Genomic DNA, 23,469 nt, shown 5'->3' with positions numbered 1-23,469 from the left:
ATGGTTTTTTTTTTTTTAAATTTTAAGAAGTCTATTATTTATTTTTGTTTACCGCATTACATTTTTCTAAAAATTATAAGAATGTGTTCAGCTTAAGTCTCAAAGTGCAAAATATAAATTATCCAACTTAACTAGAGGTAATTTGTGTTCATTGATTAATTAATTAATTCATCTTTTTTACAAATTGTAAAAATTAGTTTTAACTGAAGCAGCACAGTTCCCCTTTTAAACTATTTTTTATAATTTGTAAAAAAGATTAACTAATTATCGGCGGCTGTGCGTTTGAACCGAGCGATATCGATTTTGGTTTAAGTCTTTGCTATTGCTTAACATTTTGGTGATGCTAAGACTTCGATAGCCCCCAAACATCGATTCGAAAAGTTCCAGCGATGACGTTATAGTTATTTATTTTTATTTAATTAATTTAGTTTTATTTATTTATTTTAGTTTAATTTAGTTAGTTAGTTATATTAATTAAATTCATATCGATTTAATATCGATTAGCTTCTCATCGAAAACTTCTCAAAGTGGACACCCTGATATCGAATAGACAAAAAAACTCCGAGCGAGACGGTTGCATCGGTCAGATGGTTAAAAAAATTAAACCGAAAACGTGAAGGATCGGCGACCGACTGAGTCGAAACAGTGCTTGATTGACGGACAACATTGTGCGCATGAAACCATAAATTAAGAGAACGCTATCGGTGAATTCAACTGCAGTTGCATAACTCATTGCCAAAAATTAAAGAGGGGAAAAATCACAAAGTTCTCTTTTCGGAAACTCAAAGAAAGTTCAAAGGACAAAAGAAAGTGGGCAGGAAGAAGAGGAGAGTGTCGTCAGTGGGTTAAGAGCCCCTCCTCCTGGGGCCGCCAAACCCCCCTACCTCCCCCCGTCCGCAACGTGCCTTAGAAAAATAAAAATCGTGTTTGCTTTTTGACAACCAAAAAAAAAAGAAAATCAAGTGCGCGTTAATTGCTCGATAAACCCCCTACGAAAAAACCCCTTATATAAAGAAGAGTATTTAGGAACATGGCCCAAAACACAGCAGACACTTTCATCCATTTAATTGCCGGCGGGTAAGTAAAACCTATTAATTCTGGACTTTTTTTTTCCCCTATTGCGTCTTATCGCAGGTCAGGCCATTTAGAAAAAAAACCGGTTTGCTTGGGACTTGATAGTAAAATTCGAGGCGAAAACGTCGCAATTGCGATTAGATTTAGTTCACAAATGTGAATTAAACATTTTTGGCGCCATTGCCAAAAAAACCTCAAAGCAAAAAAAAGAAAGGCCGAAAAGAGCAGTAAAAAAAAGCAGCCTGCTCTTCAGGAAACACGCTCTGTTCACGTGTTTTTCTTATATTTATTATACGGGAACGACAGCTGGTGAAATCACAACGGAGATAAACGAAATAAAATGATATATGTATAAATGGCATAAAATACCTTGCAACAAACAAACACAAATAAATAAACAAAGCCCTTTCTTTATTTTTCTCCATTTTCTCGGTTCATTTTCCCAGGCAATGTCCAATTGGAATTCATTCTCAATACCCACGACAAGCTTCAATTATTTTGTTGTTGTTTCTTTTATTACTTTTATTGTGGCTTTTATGAGGGCTATTTTTAGACGCGTCGCATCTGAATTTATTTTTGTTTTTCCTGCACTCTACACACACACTTGCCGGCATATTAGTTATGCCTTCGAACCTGTTTTTGTAAGAGAAGCGGACAAAAGTCGAGCCCCTGGTCATGCGGGAAATGTAAATTTAAGTGGGGTTACGATCGAAATATGGGGCCAGTTATTTATGGTTCACAAATCGGAACTTGGGGCGTGTGTTTCCTGGCGTTTTATGCAGTTTAAGATCTGATTTTTAAAAATTATATTCGGAAATCTTGAGGTATAAAAAGATGTTTTACTAAAATATTTTCTTTTGTAATATAAATGGAAATTTGTATTATTCCGATTCGATAATTCTTAATAATAATATTACTGAAAAATTATCAATTTAACATCCTATAAACAACTCATTGTTTGGATCCCTAAAATTAATATTTAATCTTAACTGGGTTTTTACTAAATACAAAAAAAAACTCAGTTAGGTATCGAACTATCAATTTATAAAAATAAAAGTAATAAAATAAAAAATCAGAATAATTGGATTAAATTAGCCTTGACTGGGGCCTTTAAATGTGACCTCTGAAAACACATCACCCCTAAAATTTACACAGAATTGACTATGATAAGCCCCCCAAAACTTTCAGCAATCAAGTCACTGGGCAATTTGCCGGCCGGCAGCTCAAGTCCACTTATCAACGGCAAAAAAAAAAAATACAAAAAAGTAACGCCAACAATGCAGTTTCAATGTGCACAAATTGTCGTATGTAAGTCTTCTTCGCCCCAAGCTTATCCGTATCTATGTGAGTTGTTTGCACATATGCGTAATATATACTTTTACTGGAGGGGCAGAAAATAGAAGGCAAGAAGTGCACGTTGCAACTTGAGCTGGCTTAATACCCCCAGTTGTTGTAGCCGCCTTCTAGTTTGTCGCTAGTTCCCGAGTATCTCGTGTTGGTACACGTTGGAAAAAAATAAAAACAACCTTGCCTTCCACACATTGTTATCGCTATAAATAAGCCACAAAGCAAACAATTAAACGACATACATCTAATCAAGCATCAGAAGCCTCCAAAGGCGGGACTTACATAAGCGGAAAATATCAGGATTGTAAAATAGGATAGAAATAAATTCCCTTTACAAATAATTTACTAAAAAAATACATTTAAAAAATATATAAAATTATTGTTGTTGGTTTTTTTTAAATATTTTATTGTATGGGAACCCAAATAATGTAAAATCTTAAAAAAGAAAATTCAATTAAAAAAAAAAAAATAAATAAATAAATTTTCTAAAAATATTTTAGATTTTTTAGATCTTTTAACAAAACAACTGATTTAATTTGAGGCTTATATTTCTAAATATAGTTTTACTCTACGGGCATATTTAAGTGATACTATATAAAATAAAACGTTCCTGACAACCGGCAATTAGTAGCAATTGCGAAATGGCGAAATTGGTTCAGACAGCTGAGATCTATTCCCTATAAGTTTTCGATTTGGCACACCATATTGCACATTTCTCTATCCACCTACGGATACTATATAGTGTGCATTGTATTTTGCCGACAATATGTAGGTTGTTATTTGTCTAGAAACAAATCTAAATTGAGCTTGGCAAGCGATTTCGAATTTGTTTTGGTTTTTCAACGAGACAGAGACAGCCCAGGCAAATAAACTTTTTCTGGCACACTGACTCAGTTGAAGGCGAGTGGGGATTGCAACAAACAACAGTGACCAAGGTGTTTATAGAGGCTATTATAGGGGGGATGTGGTAAAATAAACAATGTCGTTGAAAACAATCCCCTTGCAATTCCTGGTCTGAAGTTATTTATATCATATCATCGTTTCTTATAAAGTTGTGTAGTTTCATGACCCCAACTTTTCCATCAGCTGGGATTTGTTTATGTTTTTCGGTGGTTGTTTTCTTGCTTGACCAGGCCAAAATAATATCGAAAATGTTTTCTCCGCTCTTGATTTTTTCTCGTCGTGTCTCACCGCACGTACGCATATTTTAAAAAGTGGTTATGTATACAAGACTCTTGTTTGTACCACTAAAGATATAATAATAAAACGGAAGGTGTTTCCCGGTAAAGAAGAAGATTTTGTGGGTCAAATATAAAGCAAAAAAATATGACTTAAATATAAACTTTTTTATTACACTTTTAATTTCATATTCTTAAATAAAATGAAATTTATTTTCATATTTCTTAGTCACTTGTCAAAGCTAAAATTGTGTCAAGGGCGCCTGTTTTATTATACTCTTGATCTAGACACATATTCTTAATATTGAGAATATATCCACATATAAACCAACATATAGAAAACACCCAGAAAAGCGAAAGAAAAAAGCGGGAAAAATACAGAAGGTCGCGTGCCAAGTTTTATTCGAAAATAATACGAATTTTAATTAACCTAATGCTAATTTTAGAATATTTAATCGTTAAATTAGCCTACCTAGAATTTTTAAACTCCAGATAGGCCCAACTATCAGCAAAATGTAGTCCTCTTTCTTAACCTTCGATTCCTTTGACCCATAAACAATAACATTGAAAACTTTCCATAGATTTCGTAATCTGAGAAAGAAGCCAAAAGCAGCAGGAGCCAAAAAAAAAACGTGAAAATAAAAAAACGGCATTGATAAGATGGGAAGTTAGGTCTGCGAAACGCAAAAGCTATTGAAATATGCGTACTATATACTTTTTGATAAGCCAAGTCTCCCCGAAAAGGCGTCTTTATCAGCCAGAAATATGATTGAAGGTGTCAGGGGGGGTTTTCTTTAAGCAGCTGGACAAAAGTCACCCCAGCAGAGGCTGACGCATTACCAATTATCACACCGAATACATGTGGCCCACTTGTATTCCTTTTTTTTCATACAACCCATAGACGATGTCTGCGGGGTCCAAAATTTCCGCTCTTATCTCTGCAACGCGTGTGTTTTTATATTTGGGGAACAAATGTACTCCGAAGCAATGTCAAAGAACAGATAAATCGCACATTAACCGGTTGCAAATGGCACGATTTTCGCACATGCGTCGCACATGCCAAAGGCCATCGATCGGGGGAATCTATATAGCTTTGTGGATCTTGAGAATCCGTCCGAATGTACTTGGATGCACATGTAAACCTTAAGAATTGGGAATTTCACATGTTTCACATTTCACAAACAAACAACAGATTTTTCTGAATTTTTAAAGAATTCTTTTTATATGTGAACAGAATATTTATTTGGAATAAATTATATTGGCGATCAAACTGATATTGCGATCTACTTAGTTAGTTTTCTTATTAGAAGCATGACTTGCTATTATTCCCTTAATGTATTGCTGGAAAACAGAATTGATTACAAAGTATTTAGCTTTAAATAGATGGGTTATTATACTTAACAAATTTTATTTTAACAGACAACCTTATCATTTTTTGTAAAATGTTAATTTACGATCTTTTATTGTAACATTTGAGCTATTAATTAATTTGTAACTCTCATTTATCACACTCTAGTCTTTAATTCATCACCTTTAACCAGTTAGTCCAATCATTAATCACCTCATTTCCCAAGTCAGTCAACTGTTCTAGTAAAGTTTTCCTTATCCTTGTATTGTTTGCCCAACTGTCTGTCTAAATTACTTTCTGTTCGCCATGGAATGGGGTACAATTTGCTTTATTTTCGCGTGATGTGCCGGGCAGATGCTAATTGAAATTCAATAGTCGAGCTTCCCGCTAATGCATTGATTAAATGTGATTAATTTTTATTGACCAGCTAGAGGGGAGAAAGTATCTAGATTAAATTACCAAAAGGCAGCATATGGTGGCGTGTTTTCCTCGCTCTCTGGACATAATTAGCCACCGGTTCCAGGGCAATTATGTCATAGTCGGGAGACATATATGCATACCAGATTCGAAGCGGATCGGGCAACCATAGAAGTACTATATGTTTTAATGGGTGTGCTTTGCTGATAGGCAATTCTAAAAGTACCGATAAGAGGAGGCTGCTTTTGTCCGGTCATTGCAATTCATCCGCTGGCAGGCATCAAAGGTTATCGAAAGTAGAGCCGGGTCAATCTGGAACCAGTTGGGACTGGTTTTTCATAGCCTGGAATCACTGGAATCACGGCAATCGCCGCCAGATTTGCGAAATCAAACGAGGGAAAAGCAATTCCCATTCCCTTAACCAGACAGTTGATTACATTTTGTGTTTTTTTTCCTCTGGGATTAACGTAGACATTCGTGTCTGTCCCCAAAGTATATCTACTCATCGATCAAACTTTTTTCCGACTTTTCTCCAACCATTTAATTTCCGCCTCTCTGTTCTGTTCCCTTTGTTGCATAACCTTTTTCTACCATTTCGCGAGTTTATTGCCACCGATTATAATAATTTAATTTCACGGTTCCCGGTTGCCAACTGCCAATTTACAAGTTTGCGATCACGAGTTATGCTTCTGCAAATATTGTATACTCAACTTCTAGATAACAAAGTTGATAGAGAGGGTAATCAGTGTTGGCTTTTGGGAAAGGTCGTGTATAATTAATTTTTGTAAACAACTTTTAAACCCAAAGTAAACTTAAAGTCAAGGTTAAGGTAGCTGGGTTTAGGAATTTAATGATATAACAAAATTTATAACCTAATAGAAATTTATCTTAAAATGTTCCTTAAATTTTCGTATGACTGACAGCTGCAAATTATTTTTTCACACATTTTTATTTTGCATCTACTTTCAGCTATTTCACCTATTTCACAATTCAGTAAACAATCATCTGACCTTGCTTTACATGCACTTGGAATTCGTAATGAATTGAAATAGAAAATTTTGTATAATTTGCTTGGGTTACTTGATGGACTGCCGCCCCATTCCTTCTCGCTTTTCTTTGATTTCCTTGATTTTCCCCAACCGCAACCCTTTCATTGCATTAGGCAAAATGCTATTCATTTCCGATGCAGCCAATCAAAAATGCCCACCACCTAAAATCGAAATTGAAGTGGAAGGGGCGACAAGACACTCAAGTAGTTGGCTATATTAGATGCACAGAATGGAACACACATTTTTAGCAAAGGAATTGCGCAAATCCAAGAAATACGAGTTGGGGAAATAGATTTTTTTCTGCTTGCTCGATTGCCAAATGAGATTTATTTTTATGTTATTCATAGTTGAACATTTGCCATTGAAAACGGGGGGAGGGAAAATATGAGCAGTATATATTTTTCAGGAGCTTTTATTTTTATTTTCAATAAATCTTAAATATTATATATATAATATAAAGAAATAAATTAGGATTTCAAATGTTTACTACTATTTTGGGAAAATTAAGCGTTGTTATTTATATTGAAATCAAGATTTCACATTTTAAAGTTGTATTTTACGCAAAAATTAGAAAATCGGCTTCTTTGTCAAGTAAAAAAAAAAGATAAAAGGATCTAAAAAAATTTCAAATTTTAGTGAAATTATATAAAATTAAATGTAATGTGCAATAAATATAATTTTCGAAGTTCCAAAGATCTTAATTCGGTATTTTATTGGTTAGGAAATAATAATTCTAAGTTTTACTGTATATGATATATTCCTCCCTCGATTTTAGTTGCTATCCCCTATTTTTAGTCGACATATTACTTATTGTTTTATTTTTATTTAATTTTCTTGTCTGTAGATCCGCTGGCACGGTGGGCGCCGTGGTCACATGTCCCCTGGAGGTGGTGAAGACCCGTCTGCAGAGCTCTACGGCTTTCATGACGCCGTCGCGTCTGGCGGAGAATGCCGGAGGACCGGCGAACGGTGGCCAATCGGAGCTTTTGCGGCCGGAACAACGACGTAAGCTAAGCACAACGATATTACGTAACAGATCACAGCCACAGGTGATTGGGGGTGTGCGTAGGGTAGTACCAAATTCTTTTTACCTATTCTCTCATCCCCCATCTAAATCCATTACTTGCCACTGCATCCTAACTAGCTTGAGCTCAAGCCCTAATCCTAAAACCTGATTAAAAAAAGAAACACATGAGCAGCCTTTAACACCTTCGATACCTTCATCTCCATTGCCACGAATTTAATTTTTATGATTCTCTAATCAAAAGTGTTTATTTTCGCCCTTGCAGATCATGGCCATTTCCCATTGCGGCATCTCATCCACAACCCCCAAATCCATGAGCATCGTGCAGTGCCTGCGGTAAGTAGTTATAGTTTTTAATATCTGAAATCAAGTTCTTATATATCCGTTTTTATAGACACATTGTCCAAAACGAGGGTCCCCGCGCTCTGTTCAAAGGTCTGGGTCCGAATCTCGTGGGCGTGGCCCCCTCCCGTGCCATCTACTTCTGCACCTACTCACAAACCAAAAACACGCTCAACAGTTTGGGGTAAGTTTTGTATAACTAAGGTATCCCATCAAACGAAAACCAAAAATCAAATATCGGGGTTCCATAAATTTTAAAACAAAAAAAAAATCATTTTATGACACAGAAAAAACCCCCCAATTTAAATCACAAATAAAAATGATTGAAAAAATTCGTGGAATAAAATATTCTAGAATTTTTTTTCCCATCAAATTTAAACCAAAACAAGAGAGAACGCTATAGTCGGGTTGTTGTCCCGACTATCTAATACCCGTCACTCAGCTAAAGGGAGTGCGAACGCCGTGTCGGGTTGGTGTCCCGACTAATAATCGTAACTCAGCTAAAGGGAGTGCGAGGGAGATAGATATATAATTTTTGATTGCGTATAACTTTTTAATGAATGGTCCGATTTGAAAAATGTCTTCTACATTTCGATAGGTATAAATATACACAACAAAATTGCAATTATACTTCTCGGAAATCTTTAAAGATGTGGGCGCAGGACCCATTTCAAAATCGTTAGTGGGCGATTGTGGGCGTTAGAGGGGGCGTGGCACTCGGCTAAAGTAAACTTGCGCTGCGTAGGAAGCCCAAGAATATGCGTGGAAAATCTCAACCTTCTAGCTTTTGTAGTTTCCGAGATCTCAGCGTTCATACAGACAGACAGACGGACAGACGGACAGACGGACAGACGGACAGACGGACAGACGGACATGGCTAGATCGACTCGGCTAGTGACCCTGATCAAGAATATATATACTTTATGGGGTCGGAAACGCTTCCTTCTAGCTGTTACATACTTTTGCACGAATCTAGTATACCCTTTTACTCTACGAGTAACGGGTATAAAAACCAAATAAAAATGATTAAAAAAATAGAAAACGATTTCACTTATCGACGGATATTCTAGAATTTTTTTTTTCCATCAAATTAAAACCAAAAATCAAATATCGGGGTTCCATAAAATACAAAAAAAAAAAACAAAAAACAAACATTTTAAAACTCAGAAAAACTGCCCAATTTAAATCACAAATAAATATGATTAAAAAAGAAATAGAAAATGATTTCACTTATCGACGAATTTTCCTGCATTTTTTTTTGCGACGGATTTGTTTTTAGAATTTTTCTTCCTGCCAAAAAAATTTAGATATTTCTGGGACACCACAGGAGAGATTATATTTAAATTGCCCTATTAATACCTCGATTTAAATCCCCAGCTTTGTTGAACGTGACTCGCCATTGGTGCACATAATGAGTGCAGCGAGTGCTGGCTTCGTCTCCTCCACCGCCACCAATCCCATTTGGTTTGTGAAGACGCGGATGCAGCTGGACTACAACTCCAAGGTGCAGATGACCGTGAGGCAGTGCATCGAGAGGGTCTATGCCCAGGGAGGCGTTGCTGCCTTCTACAAGGGCATCACGGCCAGCTATTTTGGAATCTGCGAGACTATGGTTCACTTTGTCATCTACGAGTTTATCAAGTCCAAGTTGGTAAGTTATTATTTCGATTTATTTTCGATTCTTTTCTAATTTTGGATTCTTTTTATTTATAAAGCTGGAGCAGCGAAATCAGCGGCATACGGACACAAAGGGATCCCGAGACTTCCTGGAATTCATGATGGCTGGGGCGGTTTCCAAAACCATTGCCTCCTGCATCGCGTATCCCCATGAAGTGGCTCGAACTCGTCTGCGGGAGGAGGGCAACAAGTACAACTCCTTCTGGCAGACTCTGCACACAGTTTGGAAGGAGGAGGGCAGAGCAGGACTCTATAGGTGGGTTATTATAGTGATTAATAGAGGAAATGTTCTATTTAATCAGTCATTAATCAAGGGGTTCCCTTTCGCATGCTATAAAAAATAAGTAATGAGTAAATAAATGGGGATTCCAATGAATACCTTTCTATCTATCACACAAAAGTACACTTCCACTTTAACCTATTAATTTATTTTTACTTATTTGTTGTGGGGATTTACTTTAAATTGCTTTGACATTTGACTGATTTTGTATGGTCTGGTAATTCACAGTTGAATTATAGGGAATTCCATAGATTTTGTGTACAAAAATAATAAAAAAATATATTTATAAAACATCTATATACTTTATAAAAATATTCTCTCCCATCTTAAATAAGAAACAAACATTTAACACGGATGCCAAGTTTTTGCTTGTTCATTGCTAATGAATTATGATAATGCGCCACCCACGAATTCGTGAAGTCTATTTAAATTCTTTTGCGTCGCATATTATTTTGTTTGTTTACCTTAATTTGATTATCACTAGCGGCGTGCTCACTCGCCGTGTTTTATATGATATACTCTAGTATTTGTAGTGCAATTATTTTACTAATTCCGCCATCTGCTTTTATTGTCCACTTTATAGAGGCCTGGCCACGCAGCTGGTGCGACAGATTCCCAACACGGCGATCATGATGGCCACCTACGAGGCAGTCGTCTATGTCCTCACCCGGCGCTTCAACAACAAATCGAACGAGTTCTACGACTTTTAGACAGCATTATTCAGTCGGAGAATCCCCGATCAAGGACTAGTTAACATACGAGGAGGTGGAACCCAATCTGTGCATATGTAGACGCGACTGCTGCAACTTAATTGTAATTGTAACCCATTTTTTTAGACGATCCAAACCAACGAGCGCAAATTCTTAGTTAACTAGCTTCTAAGTCGGATATGAAACGAACTCGATAGACTTAAGACGTTAGACGTTGAACGTTGGCCAATAATACAAACAGAAAACACGCACCAGGATCGAAATGCACCATCCAAAAAAACAAAAAAAAAGGAAACAACACTTTGCTATATGCCATAAAAGGATCTAAGTTTGAAAAATGCGGAAAAACAAACGTTATCAAAATTTGAAAAGGCTGCTATTTAGTTAAAGATACAATATATATTGAGTGTATAAACGTGGTTGATATTTTGATATAGTAGTGTAAATAGAATTCGATTCGCTCAGAGTGTATTGTAAATAGATAAAGAGTGAGTCGACTGGCGTTGCAATATGGCTCCCTAGTTTTGTTAGTTGTAAGCACAAAAAATGTTGAATCGGCCGCAGTTGCCAGTAGATGCCGCTATATATATATATTAATATAAAACCGACCGATCCGATATACGTAACTGTAACCGTAATTTGTAAAAGTTTCCGTTAAGTTTCCTCAAATGCGATATACATTTTAGTTACCATTACTCTACCATTACACTTATGATTATTAATATTATTATTATTATTGCTGTTTATTTAGTCCATTAGTTAGCTAGTTAGTGAGCTCCACTGAGAGCCATAGTGCCCCCCGCCCCCAAAAAACGTATTTCATCGATAACGAGCAAAGAACGAAGAAAACTACTGTGAATAATTGATTGCAATCTGATTTAGTGGTGAAATCAATAAATACAACACTTTTGTTTAAAAATAATCCAGTCGTTTATTGTTTAATGCCGGTCGTCGTGCTCTGCCCATCGCAAGGGTCTTTAATGCAGACCATTATCTTATCAACGACGTCTGCAGACCGATCATAGTTCAACTTAGGCAAGCAGACTGCTTGCCAATAAAAAGTGCGATGAGATAAGCTGATTTCGCCAAGATAATATTTTTTTGCATAACTGAGAAAAAGTGATTTATTGGTTTATGGTAGGCTTTCGCTACTTCCATTTGACGGTCATAAAATGACATACGCTTGTCAAATTTAAGCCATATTTACAAATATTGTAGGTTAAAAAATGCTGACAACGGAAACTTGAATTTTAAAAAAATATGTTTCTCCTTATAAATAGTAAACGCCTTACGGAATGCTTGTTATTTCTTTGAAATTTAAAAGGATACATTTTTTAAGAACAAATTTGTATTTTAATGAAAGTTTGGATAAATTAAGAAGATCAGTCGAACAATGAACGACCGAAAAAATGTTTTGAAATTTAAACTACAAATTTATAAAATTAAAAAAAAAATAATCTAAAATTAAAATCATAGAAAAGTTTATCAAGTTCAGTATTCATTAAATACGTTATAATTTTTTTATTTAATCGTGACTGAGAAACTTTAACGAAGATTAATCAGTGGCGAAAGAGATGCAGCACAACCGAAACATAAACAAAAATGTGAATTAATTTTATAGTTTATTTAAAATCGTAAATTAAATGAACTTTTTTTTTAATTAATGGTATTTAATAAAATTGATATGGTATTTATTTTAATGGTCAGGTGGTATTTTTAGTCGGAACGGTCACACAGCAAGTACGTAACGCAACAACAACGTAACGCAAACGTTTTGAGCAACAAGTGTATTTTATTTTCATAAACAAAGTGTATTGAAACGAAAAAACCCCAGTTAAAGTGATGTTTTGGCGTATATCTTGTGTCCTCCGTTGATCCCGAGACAGTGAGCAGCTGCAGAGCATCGAAATTAGCCTGGAACTCGGGTAATCAGTGCAATTGGAGCAGCTTGAAAGGCAAAACACGCCAACGAAACGAGATCGAGAATTGAGTTGACACCCATTCCGATTCCGCGATGCAAATCGATGCGATCGAGGCCTGAATAATGCTGCTCAGCGAGACCCACTTCTGGACGACGCTGCGGGAGGAGGTGCGGATCAAGAGCCACGATTTGGGGGCCTTTCGCTACCTGCGGCAGCGGGACAAGGATCAGGAGCAGCAGGACCTCACGTGCCTGGCCAAGCGGGATTACACGGAACGGCGCAATGGATTGGCCGTCCTAAAGAACTCAAGTCGCAAGTCGACGGGTCGCCTGAAGGACAACCTCAAGAAGCTGGAGGATCTGCTGCGTCAGCACAGGATCATCCATTCCGAGTGGCAGGATGCGGCGCAGGTGCTGCTCCTGTTTTCCCACGGCCTGATTGCCCACATTTGCGTGGACATCTACACGGGCGACATCCTGCGAATGGTCTTCGAAAAGTACTTGGTTGGAAAACTCGCCTCCGAGGTTATTACAGATGGTAAGTACATATCTGCCCAATGGAAATTGCATGTAATTCACACCATTTCTACCTGCACTATAAAAGTCATCCATCAATCATAGGCTTTACCTTTCTGCATGTAAAACTCAGCTGGAAAGCGCTTTTCTTGGAAACAACTTATTCAAAAATCGCTTTATTTAAATATGTACCCTTCTCTAGTGCAAAACCCACTCAGCATGCTATATTTAATGTCTTTTCTACGCATAATTAGAGCTTCTTTTCTCAAGCGTCTTTAGAACTCATTTGTGCCTGTAAATCACCAAGCAACATGACTGTATTTTAATTATTTATTACTCTTTGAAATATATAAATAGGTAATTTATTTCAAGATTTAAAGATGATAAAAGATCTTTAAATTAAAATTTTTCTAAACTAAATTGGCTTAATTTTAGAGTTGGGCACTAATTTTCAGAAAAGGTGTTGCCAAAATATTTTATTAATTTCGTTTGCCTTTCTATTTTTTAGAAAATAATTTCTAGTTCTAAGGGCATTTTTTCTAGATTTTAGGGTGATTTTAGTTCATGGTAACCATTTTCTACATTTAAGAAAAAATTCCTTGATTTAAGAAAAACTTTCTTGACATAAGAAAAATTTCCTTAGATTTATAAATAACTTTCTTGTATTTAGAAAAAAAAATTTTAATGGCAATTTTCTAAAATTTAAGGTTAAATTTATTTTGAGTGCATAACCATGAAAACTCGTATACTACCTTAAAAATATCTTCGATCTTAAGTAAACCCTTTCAAGACCTTCCTTCAAGACCATGCAAGATTATAATCTTTGGATCATAAAAACCAAGGGTATTCCCAATTCCGTAGAGCAGACTCCGGATCTTCGGATCTCTTGGCCTTGCACTTCAGAGCGCTGCTTGTGCAGTTATGGAGAAATTTGCATTGGCAACAAGTGCGACTTGATTTGCACTTTCCCACACCAACACAGCCGCACGCACACAAGCAGGGGCATGCAATTATTGTAATTTTTAATTAATCTGCTAGCTTGTTTTGTTGCCTGTAAATATGCGAACCCCGAACCCCTGAACCTCCCTGAATTTCCGATCTCCCCCAGCTTTCCATGTTTTGTTCGAGGCACTCATTCAGCTTTGTCGCTTGTGTCTTCTGTGTTTTTGTTCGTTGTCTCGCCAGCTTTTTTCACCCGTTCCCACATCGTCTTGGCCTACAATACCAACCAGCTGACGGTGGTGCATCTGCAGAGGCCCAATGCGCGGTCCCAGGGGCCGGAGAAGATCGCCAACATGGATCCGCGCATCTTCCACGTGATCATACCGGGCGCCACCGAACGCAAACTATCCCGCCACCTGACAGTCAATGGAAGCTTCGATCTCTTCGTGGTCTGGACGCAGTCCTCGCAGAACGAAGTGTATCCCTGGAGGCCGACAATAAGGGATCAGGATCGAGCCAACATTCATGTGTTTAAGATTAAGGGGTAAGCATGGTAGCTCCTATTAGAGCCCTGCATGAATGGATTCAATGAATTATTTTGAATTGTTTGTTTTAAATGAATAAATTAATTAGAATTTTGAGTCTAGTAGAATTGAGTGAATTTGAATTTTGAGTTTAATAGAATTGAATTAATTTGAATTTTTAGTTTAATAGAATTGAATGAATGAATGGCATGAATTTCGAAATAATTCAAACGACAATTTCTTTAGAAAAAGAAAGGGCCATAGTTTTGTGATTAAATCTGCCTGAATTTTCTATACTATGCAGTTAACATTGATTGGTTAAAAATGTTCCACTTCTTGTTCTTAAAAGAAAGCACAAAAAATCTGGCAAATTCAAAAAACTCATAAAAATTATTCATTCATTCATTCATTCAATTTTAAATAAATTAGAAAAACATTCAATTTATTTCACATAAAATTGAATTAAACAAATCAGAAATTTCATGGCATACTGTGATAAAACAAAAATTGAATGATTCACGCAGGGCTCTAGCTCCTATTTAAAAACCCATTTTAATGATTTTCCCTATAGTTTACAGCTGGAATCGATTGCCTATTGCTGGTCGGAGAACGACCCACTTTGCGTGGACTTCCTGCGGAGCAGCGAGAGCCAGATCATCACGTTGGAGCAGAAGGTTTCCCGCAAGGGCGACATTAGCGCCGAGATCTGCTCCTACGAACTGGCTGCTGGGAAAATGCAGCGCACCGCCATCACCTCCATACCCATGGGCGCCCAAATCTGCTCTTTTGCCTTCAGTCCCGACCAGGAGAAGCTCTTCCTGGGTAGCATCGATCGGAATATATGCCTGCACGACTTGGTTCAGCAGTCGACGAAGTACGCCAACCAAATTGAGATTGTCCCCAATCAGTGCGCCTGGCACTGCGACTCCGCCATGCTGTGCGTGGCCAACGAGCGTTCGGTGCTGCAGTGCTTCGATCTCGCTTTGGCCACCATTGGCCATCAGCTGGTCAGCGAGAGTGTGACGCCGTCGAGTTTGCTGGATTTATCGCACTACTTTGTGGCCCAGCCAACGCTGCTGAGCGTCGCCTTCAGCAGGAAGCCGGATTTGGCCACGTTCAAGCACACCTACGCCCAGACAGACTGCCTGCTGTTGCTGATCTACGAACAGGGACCCTTGGCCTGCATGCGCATCTTCGGCGGCACTGGGATGAGGGGTGATATCCACAATTCCGGTCTCACTGCGGATGTCATAGCGGACAAGTATCTGCGACTGCAGCAGCCGGACAGAGCGGTGAATGTTTTGGCTGCTCTTAATTGGGAGACCTACGGAGCCATGTGTTTGATCACCCTGCACAAGATAGCCAACTATGTGTTCTTTGGCGGGGATCAGCGACGTCCTCGCATCGAGCTGATGGCCAGAGCCCTCAAGACTTTCGCACACACGCTTTCCGAGGAAACGAAGGATGAGTTTAGCGATCAGGTTTACGATCTTAAGCGACGCTTTTGCTTCTTCCTGCTGCGGTGAGTTTAAATCAGGGTTCTAATTTGACACATATGTTAAAAACATGAAAAATTTTATTTTACCGTGTGAGCAAAATTGTTGACATGTGTGTCAAATACAAAAGTGTTTAAATGTGAAAAATAATTGTTAACACACACAGCTCACTTGTGTTTTTTACTCAATGTGTTTTTAACACGACGTGTTTTTTACACACTGTGTTTTTAACACAAATGAAAATTACATTTTACTGACATTAACGAGTCGAAGGGAAAATGATATCTTATATGTTAGTTTTAACCATTTCAAAGCATACATATATGAATTCTAATACTTTGGAAAACAGTGCATTTTTAAAATTTTTAATGTCAAAAACTCATTGTGTTAAAAACACGCTGTGTAAAAAACATGTCGTGTTAATAACACGTCGTGTAAATAACACAAATGACATGTGTATGTTATTTATGTTTCTAACATATGTAGGATACCATTTTTTACACATAAGTCAATACATTTTTTGAACCTAACACTTTGACATTTAACATGTTAATAACACAAGTTTTTTACAGTGTGTGTTATTTTCCGAACCCAGTCTTAAATACTAAATAAATAACTTATTTCTATGCAGTAAAAACCTCTTTGCCGAGGCCTTTGAAATTGCCCAGGATGTGGCCGACTATGACATCTTCATGGATCTGTACAATCTCACCAAGTGCATCTCCAGTCTAAGCGAATTTGCCCAGGTGGCTTTCAGTCAGGCAGCTGCCATAATCCATGAAGAGGATCGTGCCAACGGCAATCTCAGTCTGACTTGTGACCTGCGCTCCGAATCTGCCTGCTCGCTGTCCACCTGCTCGGATTTAATGCGTGTTCAGGCTGTGGCAACAGGAGCAGCCACTGGACAGCCGCAGAATCAACAGATCCTAAAGAACTACGTGCCACCGCTGCCCTCGTTCAAGTCGAAGGTGTTCAATGCTGAGATGATCAAGATCAACATACCCAAACCGGAACTGAGACCACCCTTGCCAAAGGTTTCCATAGCACCACCCACCACTTCGCTGGCGAGTCTCTCCTTGAAGAGCAACAGTCTGCAGCAGGCGCCGCTGAAGACCTTAAATTCAAATGGTAGGTGGAGCATAAACAAATCTTTATAATAGAGCCCTGCGTGAATCATTCAATTTTTGTTTTATCATAGTATGCCATGAAATTTCTGATTTGTTTAATTCTATTCTATGTGAACAAATTTAATGTTTTTCTAATTCATTTCGAATTGAATGAATGAATGAATAATTTTTATGAATTTTTTGAATTTGACAGTTTTTTTTTGCCTTCTTTTGAGAACAAAAAGTGGAACTTTTTTAACAAATCAATGTTATCAATGTTATCTTATCACAAAATTAAGGCCCTTTCTTCTTCAAAAAAATTGCCGTTTGAATTATTTCGGTATTCATGCCATTCATTCATTCAATTCTATTAAACTCAAAATTCAAATTCATTCGAATCTATTAAACTCAAAATTCTAATTAATTCATTCATATAAAACAAAAAAAACATTCATGCAGCCTCCACTTTATAAGCATTAATTAATCATTGAATTCTATTACCAGGCAATTTGTGGTCCCAGGACGTTCCTGATCAAACAGTGGGTCTGCCCATCAGTCCGCTTCCCCGCCTTGCGCCCGCCAATGTACCAGAGCAAACTGCCCAGCTTGGTCAATTCAACACAATAACAACAGCATCGCCTCCACCGACGGCAGCAGCCTATCAGCCCAAGTTCTATCAGCATCCGCTTGTCTCTGGCAATATACCCGCCATGTTGCCCTCGGTGACCAGCGAGGAGTATCAGAAGCGTCTACTGCTCAAAAAGCCCACTGCATCCATTCTATCTAACCCAGCAAATCCTGCGAATCCTACAAACGGAGAGGCAGCCACGCCGACTGCCAAGTCACAAACGGCCGAGAAGAACAAAGTCAAGTTCTCCGACACAATACAAGTGGCCGTGGTGCCGGTAAACTAATTACAAATTTAAATGTGTATGCATTATTAAAAACTAACTATCTTTTAGGAGATTCCCCGCAAGGAAAAGCCCATGCCGCCCAAGAGAAATGGTTACTCGCGACCAACAGCACGCCATCTGACCAATCCCAAAAAGGAACTGGCCGACAGCTTGCCGCTTTGTCATCCCAACGATGAGTATCTGAAGGACTTTAATCCTATTACCACCAGTGGGTTTATATTTAAACAATAATTATGAGTACTTCATTAAAACCATGTTGTCCTTTTAGATGTAACCAAACCGCCCATTCGACGTCGCGAGGAGGAGCCCAAGCAGAGCAGCAGCAAGAGCGGCAACTCCTCGTCCATCAAGGTTGTCCACTTTGGCGTCGTCTAATAATTCATAGTGCAATTCCTAAGTTAAGAGCTGCGTCTTCCAATCGTTTTAAAAAACCACTGCCGTCCCAGTTAGTGCAAAGCTTTAAATAGGAAAGTTTTTACTCATAGGTTCTCTCTACTCTTTACACAGGTTACTCATTAAAGCTTAGCATTAAATGTTTGCCAAATCGGAGCACTACTACTTCTTCTTGGTGGTGGTCGGTCCGCCCATGCGCTCCAGTTCGTCCTTGAGGTCGAGCAGCTCCTTGTCGGGCACATAGCGTCGCTCCTCGCAGTCGTCGGTGTGCTCCTGCACCTTCAGACTGACTCCCTCGGGCAGGGCAGCCTGGGCGAGGCGCAGGAACTGCGGATAGACCGGCGCATCCACGTTGTTCAGCTGCAGATTGCGCTCGTAGGTGGTCAGCTTGTACTCGGACTCGATGACCGTGGAGTTGGGTCGCAGCCGCTGCACCTGCGTCTGCTGCGGCGGCAGGGCGTAGCAATCGGAGACGTCCAGGTCCAGGTACTCGGCCACTCCGTGGAGAAACCGCTGGTAGCTCTCCAGCTGCGGGTAGTCATAGCCCTTGATTTGGACATTCAGGCTATCGTACTGCGGGAATTTCGGCTTGAGGGACTGAAAGAGAGGGGAAAAAGAAGTTAGTATATGATGGGGATTGGTTATTCTATTCTAACTATCCTACACGCCAAGAACCCCAAAGATATTCCTATTCAAAAACCAAGAAGCACGATATTTTCCAAGCTTTTTTATGTAGAGCTAAGACAGTTCGGAAATAAACAGATGATTCTTATAAAATCCCTGAAATATTAAAAATATAGGAAGACATCCTTTCTAAAAGATGTAATATCCGTCAATACTAAAGGATATACACCCCAAGAACCTCAAAGATCTTCTTATTCAAAAACCAAGAAGCATGAGATTTGTATAGCATTTCCTTGTAGAACTAAGACAGTTCAGAAATAAACAGATGATTATTATAAAATCCTCGAAATATTAAAAATATAGAAAGACATCTATTCTAATAGATGTAATATGGTAATCCGTCAAAATTAAAACATATAAAATCAGGAAAAGATATGTACATATGCTTCTCCTATGATCAAATAGCCATATATCAAGTATCACAAAGTTATTCTTATTGGATTAATAAAATTGATATTAGTTCTATCAGAAATAAGATGGAATATCCGGGTAATCATTATTTAAAGCCTGTTTATAAGTATAATTTCCTAGAAAATTATCATTTCCCTGCAAGAGCACAAAAACGAAGATCTAGTAGACCATTGAAGAACCCACCTCCAGATAGTCCGGTTCATAAACACTACCACTGGTGTTCCTCACAGCGGTAGTGGTTGCCCCGGGCACTTGCAGCGCTAGCCGCACACTTGGAATTATCTATAATAACAAAATACACGAATTTTAATAGAGAATTTAATAGATTTTCAAGTTTATTTACCCTGCGGAACATTTCGGCGTTTTCAGATGTCAAAGTCGGGTTATATCACCAGCTGATGGCGAGTGCGGTCACACTAAACCGCGCTCTTTAGTGTTTTCCGCCCATTCACACTACGGTCCTACTACTAATCGGAGGAAATAATATTTTATTGTATTATATTTACTTTACGCACACACAACACGTCAAATTCTTGCAAAATGCAGGGAACGGCAGCGGTTTTGGTGGTTGCGTTGGCGCTACTCCTTGGCCCCTCGCAAACGGCCGGAAAATCGGATCCGGGCATTGTGGACGTCCTGGTGACGACGGTAAATATGTGTACCACCCCAAGCAAAAACCTATCGGGGATTATTCCGTTTCCGGCTACGTAATCATGGATATATCCTGTTTATAATCCCTTTAGGACTTGCCCAGCATCCGGGAGCAGCGTCCACTTTTGGCCGACACGAAGATCTACGCTCAAAGTGAGTAAAAAACGCGTGACGAATGCCACTGATTAACCCCCTTCCTTTCCGCCGCCACCCGATTTTCCAGTCAAGGGCTGCAATTTGGATGGCAACATCACCGTCACCTTCCGGCTGACGGAGCACCCCTGCATCTACGACGATCGCCTGGTGGGTACTCTATATCCAGATGGTACTTGATTCTATCTAATCCAATCTGTATTATCTTCTTAAAGCTACAAGCCATCGCCCAGGATAGCAAGCTGTCGACCAACAGCAGCATTAATAATGTTATCACCGAAATCACCAGGTCATATCCCTGCAATGTCCTCATTGTCCTGGCAGGAAACAAGGATAAGCCGGCTGAGGGAGCAGCACCTGGAACGCCGGAGCCCAAACATCCCATGCTGGAGAACAAACATCCGCTTTCGGTAAATGCGACATAAATCAGCGAAAAGTAGGAGACACCAATTACCAGGCGACAAGCCCAAAAACATTTGAGGGTTTCGCCTTATCAGTACGCTTATCGTTTCTCCAAAAATAGCAGGGTACTTAAAAGTAGAGAGAGGGCATATAGTTTTTTGCTTAACATATGTAGGTAGAAAAATTCTTAGGAAGTGTAATGTGACATACAGCAATATAGAATTTATCTTGATTACTCATCATTTAAGTATACAAATTTTAGGAATAGCAATATGATTTCTTTAGACTATCGCATTTACATAGAAAATAACTATTAAACGGTAACAAATAGAAAAATTCCTAGGAAATGTAATGTAACATAAAGCAATATAGAATTCATTTTAATTAATCATTATTTTCGTATCAAAATTGTAAGAATAACAGAATTATTTTTTTTAAACTTTCGCATTTACATAGAAAAAAGGTATTAATCGGTAACAAATAGTCGACTAAGGCGTTTCTACGCACATAAACCAGTGTTCTTTGATGTAGAAAATCCGAAATACCGATAAAACACTTGCCACGCAGTAATTAAACGACTCCCTTTTCATTTCAGCCCACAACAAACCCAGTTGCGAGCGTCAAGGACGATGGAATCTACGAAATTGAAGTGATCATCGCAGTGCCGCCGAGCGTAAAGTTCAGTGCCGTGGTGCACATAGAGTTCCTGGGGCCGCACGGTTATATCTCGGCCATAGACTGGCCCTTCCTGCCGGTAAATAATGAGTAATTCCGAAATTGACTTTGTTTATATTTAATACGTTTATTTTCCCACCAGTTCTATTTAATCATGTGCATTGTTTACGTGATATTTGGCATCATTTGGCTGTTTGTTTCCTTCGCCCAATGGCGGGATTTGTTGAGGATACAGTTCTGGATCGGTGGCGTCATACTGCTGGGAATGCTGGAGAAGGCCTTCTTCTACGCGGAATACCAAACGCTGACGAACAAGGGATTTGCTGTTCAGCATGCCGAGCTCGTCGCCGAGTTTGTGTCCTGTGCGAAGCGCACGCTGGCCAGGATGCTGGTCATCATCATGAGCCTGGGCTTTGGAATCGTCAAGTAAGGAAAAACGACACGAAGCAGCTGTCTTATAACCACGACCACTTGAAACCCGTTCTCGTTTAATTAATTCCAAAGCAGTTGTTGGTAGTAAACTAGAACTACTAGGGCTTACGTGGTTCTCCTGCTGCAACAGAGGCACCTAATCACTTAAAACCTAGCTATAAGTAGGGAAACCCCTGAATTCAATTGATAATATTGTACCTTATCTTTTTTAGACCCCGTTTGGGACCCATGTTGCACCGCGTGGTGGGCGTGGGAACCCTCTACTTTGTGCTGGCCTGCGTGGAGAGCTATTTGCGTATCACGAATGTAAAGACCGATCGCAGCGAGCTGCTGGTTGCCAGCATTCCCCTGGCGGTTCTGGATACTGGAATATGCTGGTGGATCTTCACCTCCCTGGTGCAAACAACTCGCACACTCAGGCTGCGAAGGTGACTCATGCGAAAGCCCAAACAAACTTATGTTTAAACGTATATAAATATTCCAGGAACATGGTCAAGCTATCGCTGTATAGGCACTTTACCAACACGCTGATATTTGCTGTTATCGCCTCCGTCATCTTCATGCTGTTTGCCCTGCGTTTGCGTAGGATCGAGAATTGTACGCCTGTGAGTTGATGATTAGCATAAACTTGGCTGTGAGGCGGAGATTTACTTATTTGAAATGCTTTTTCACGCTTCATTTAGGGCTGGCGTGACATTTGGATTGATACTGGCTTTTGGCACATTCTGTTTTCGGTGCTGCTGCTGGTGATTATGATACTTTGGCGACCGACGAATAATAACCAGCGATATGCCTTCACCCCGCTGCTGGATAACCCGGAAGATGAAGACGATGAGGGTGAGTGGACCTAGAAAATAGCCAGTAAACAGTAACTAATTTTACTCTTTTAACAGAAGAGGAGGATCAGTTTGTGGCCGATGCCTATGGCGTTAAAATGCGCGGTCAGAATGGAACGCCGAAAACGTCGACGACCTCACGAAATGCCACGAACAACGAGGAGGACGATCTGCGCTGGGTGGAGGAGAACATACCCTCCTCCATGGGCGATTCGGCCCTGCCCATTCTGGACTCGGATGAGGAGATCATCAACACCAAGTTCGAGGTGTCGAAAATGCAATAAGCTGTGACTTTCGCTGGACCGAAGAGACTTTCTACGCATATTTTTGCACATTTACACATTCGTGTGGCCCATCTGCTATGTATTTTTCTAACCGCCATCGAGGAGGGAATCAACGTTTGCCGTGCTGCACCGACACTGATCTTCCAATTTCGAGAAACTATTTGTCCGGCCACGCCTTCAGATCCCGTGTAAAATATTGTATGTAATCGTAGTTCCTTCTACGCGCACGTCCTCCCCTCTAAATAAATCTAACTTATTCGTAATACCCCTAGCCTAAGTTGTAGATATCTATGCGCGACGAAAAGTAAACCTAATTTATAATCCTCGATTTCAATGTTGAACACCTTAATTAGTTGTTGTCGCCCATTGTATATAGCTGGTAACACAAAAACGAAACGATCTATATTACTGTACGAGTATTCTGTAATAACTATGATAAATCGCGACTACGCAATGTCGGTGAAAAACACATAAACTTAAACTATTTGCTGATAAATGAACAGATTAAAGAGTAATTGTCTAAGTATGTAAGCACACCATCACTTGCGTCACACACCTCAACGTATTTAATTACATATTTTTAATCAAACGGTCTAAGATTTTCATAAATAAATGCAATCGTATCTTAAAGGTAGCCATGAACCAAAGTGCTCGATGTTTTCTTTCAGTCCTTATCTTTCTTT

General features: G+C 39.0%; 4 protein-coding genes across 7 annotated transcripts; 3 read left to right on the top strand and 1 right to left on the bottom strand.

Moving 5' to 3' along the window:
• The first annotated feature begins 539 nt into the window (after window positions 1-539).
• Window positions 540-11,368, top strand: Rim2 (replication in mitochondria 2). 3 transcript variants are annotated; one of them, XM_017154294.3, is made up of 7 exons: window positions 540-1,077; window positions 7,258-7,462; window positions 7,703-7,773; window positions 7,832-7,963; window positions 9,157-9,430; window positions 9,495-9,712; window positions 10,320-11,368. In XM_017154294.3, the coding sequence occupies exons 1-7, from the start codon at window positions 1,031-1,033 to the stop codon at window positions 10,444-10,446; spliced, it is 1,074 nt and encodes a 357-aa protein (XP_017009783.1). In that variant the 5' UTR covers window positions 540-1,030; the 3' UTR covers window positions 10,447-11,368. The 3 variants fall into 3 exon arrangements, with proteins under 3 accessions (XP_017009783.1, XP_017009781.1, XP_070067817.1); XM_017154292.3 differs by having other exon boundaries at window positions 7,258-7,483; XM_070211716.1 differs by having other exon boundaries at window positions 541-1,077; window positions 7,258-7,418.
• A 791-nt stretch (window positions 11,369-12,159) lies between these two features.
• Window positions 12,160-18,275, top strand: frtz (WD repeat-containing and planar cell polarity effector protein fritz). 2 transcript variants are annotated; one of them, XM_017154279.3, is made up of 7 exons: window positions 12,160-12,905; window positions 14,069-14,369; window positions 14,921-15,871; window positions 16,477-16,973; window positions 17,456-17,856; window positions 17,914-18,073; window positions 18,134-18,275. In XM_017154279.3, the coding sequence occupies exons 1-7, from the start codon at window positions 12,491-12,493 to the stop codon at window positions 18,238-18,240; spliced, it is 2,832 nt and encodes a 943-aa protein (XP_017009768.2). In that variant the 5' UTR covers window positions 12,160-12,490; the 3' UTR covers window positions 18,241-18,275. The 2 variants fall into 2 exon arrangements, with proteins under 2 accessions (XP_017009768.2, XP_070067815.1); XM_070211714.1 differs by having other exon boundaries at window positions 12,771-12,905; window positions 14,116-14,369.
• A 48-nt stretch (window positions 18,276-18,323) lies between these two features.
• Window positions 18,324-19,837, bottom strand: mRpL48 (mitochondrial ribosomal protein L48). Its single transcript, XM_044394868.2, has 3 exons — window positions 19,697-19,837; window positions 19,537-19,635; window positions 18,324-18,855 (listed from the first exon to the last, which is right to left on the bottom strand). Exons 1-3 carry the CDS (start codon window positions 19,706-19,708, stop codon window positions 18,421-18,423), a joined length of 546 nt encoding a protein of 181 aa, XP_044250803.2. The 5' UTR covers window positions 19,709-19,837; the 3' UTR covers window positions 18,324-18,420.
• A 29-nt stretch (window positions 19,838-19,866) lies between these two features.
• On the top strand, window positions 19,867-23,433 carry LOC108065984 (transmembrane protein 87A). Its single transcript, XM_017154280.3, has 10 exons — window positions 19,867-20,001; window positions 20,097-20,157; window positions 20,228-20,307; window positions 20,373-20,567; window positions 21,155-21,313; window positions 21,377-21,660; window positions 21,879-22,094; window positions 22,151-22,271; window positions 22,350-22,503; window positions 22,560-23,433. The coding sequence occupies exons 1-10, from the start codon at window positions 19,894-19,896 to the stop codon at window positions 22,784-22,786; spliced, it is 1,605 nt and encodes a 534-aa protein (XP_017009769.2). The 5' UTR covers window positions 19,867-19,893; the 3' UTR covers window positions 22,787-23,433.
• The last annotated feature ends 36 nt before the right edge of the window (window positions 23,434-23,469 follow it).

This window comes from Drosophila takahashii, chromosome 2L, assembly GCF_030179915.1.
Source record: "Drosophila takahashii strain IR98-3 E-12201 chromosome 2L, DtakHiC1v2, whole genome shotgun sequence".
Classification (NCBI taxonomy): Eukaryota; Metazoa; Arthropoda; class Insecta; order Diptera; family Drosophilidae; genus Drosophila; species Drosophila takahashii.
Note: the sequence above shows the minus strand (reverse complement) of the source record. Positions and strands in the feature narration are given on the sequence as shown.

Bases quoted from the DNA above. Each gene is read 5' to 3' on its own strand.
- frtz (XM_017154279.3), top strand. From the start codon at position 12,491: ATGCTGCTCAGCGAGACCCACTTCTGGACGACGCTGCGGGAGGAGGTG. The intron at 14,370-14,920 runs GTAAGCATGGTA...TTTTCCCTATAG, and splicing joins CATGTGTTTAAGATTAAGGG to TTTACAGCTGGAATCGATTG. The intron at 16,974-17,455 runs GTAGGTGGAGCA...TTCTATTACCAG, and splicing joins GAAGACCTTAAATTCAAATG to GCAATTTGTGGTCCCAGGAC.
- mRpL48 (XM_044394868.2), bottom strand. The intron at 18,856-19,536 runs GTGGGTTCTTCA...CCTCTCTTTCAG, and splicing joins ATGAACCGGACTATCTGGAG to TCCCTCAAGCCGAAATTCCC.
- Rim2 (XM_017154292.3), top strand. From the start codon at position 1,031: ATGGCCCAAAACACAGCAGACACTTTCATCCATTTAATTGCCGGCGG. The intron at 7,484-7,702 runs GTAGTACCAAAT...TCGCCCTTGCAG, and splicing joins TGATTGGGGGTGTGCGTAGG to ATCATGGCCATTTCCCATTG. The intron at 7,774-7,831 runs GTAAGTAGTTAT...CCGTTTTTATAG, and splicing joins AGCATCGTGCAGTGCCTGCG to ACACATTGTCCAAAACGAGG.
- LOC108065984 (XM_017154280.3), top strand. From the start codon at position 19,894: ATGCAGGGAACGGCAGCGGTTTTGGTGGTTGCGTTGGCGCTACTCCTT. The intron at 21,661-21,878 runs GTAAGGAAAAAC...TATCTTTTTTAG, and splicing joins CTGGGCTTTGGAATCGTCAA to ACCCCGTTTGGGACCCATGT. The intron at 22,272-22,349 runs GTGAGTTGATGA...CGCTTCATTTAG, and splicing joins GGATCGAGAATTGTACGCCT to GGCTGGCGTGACATTTGGAT.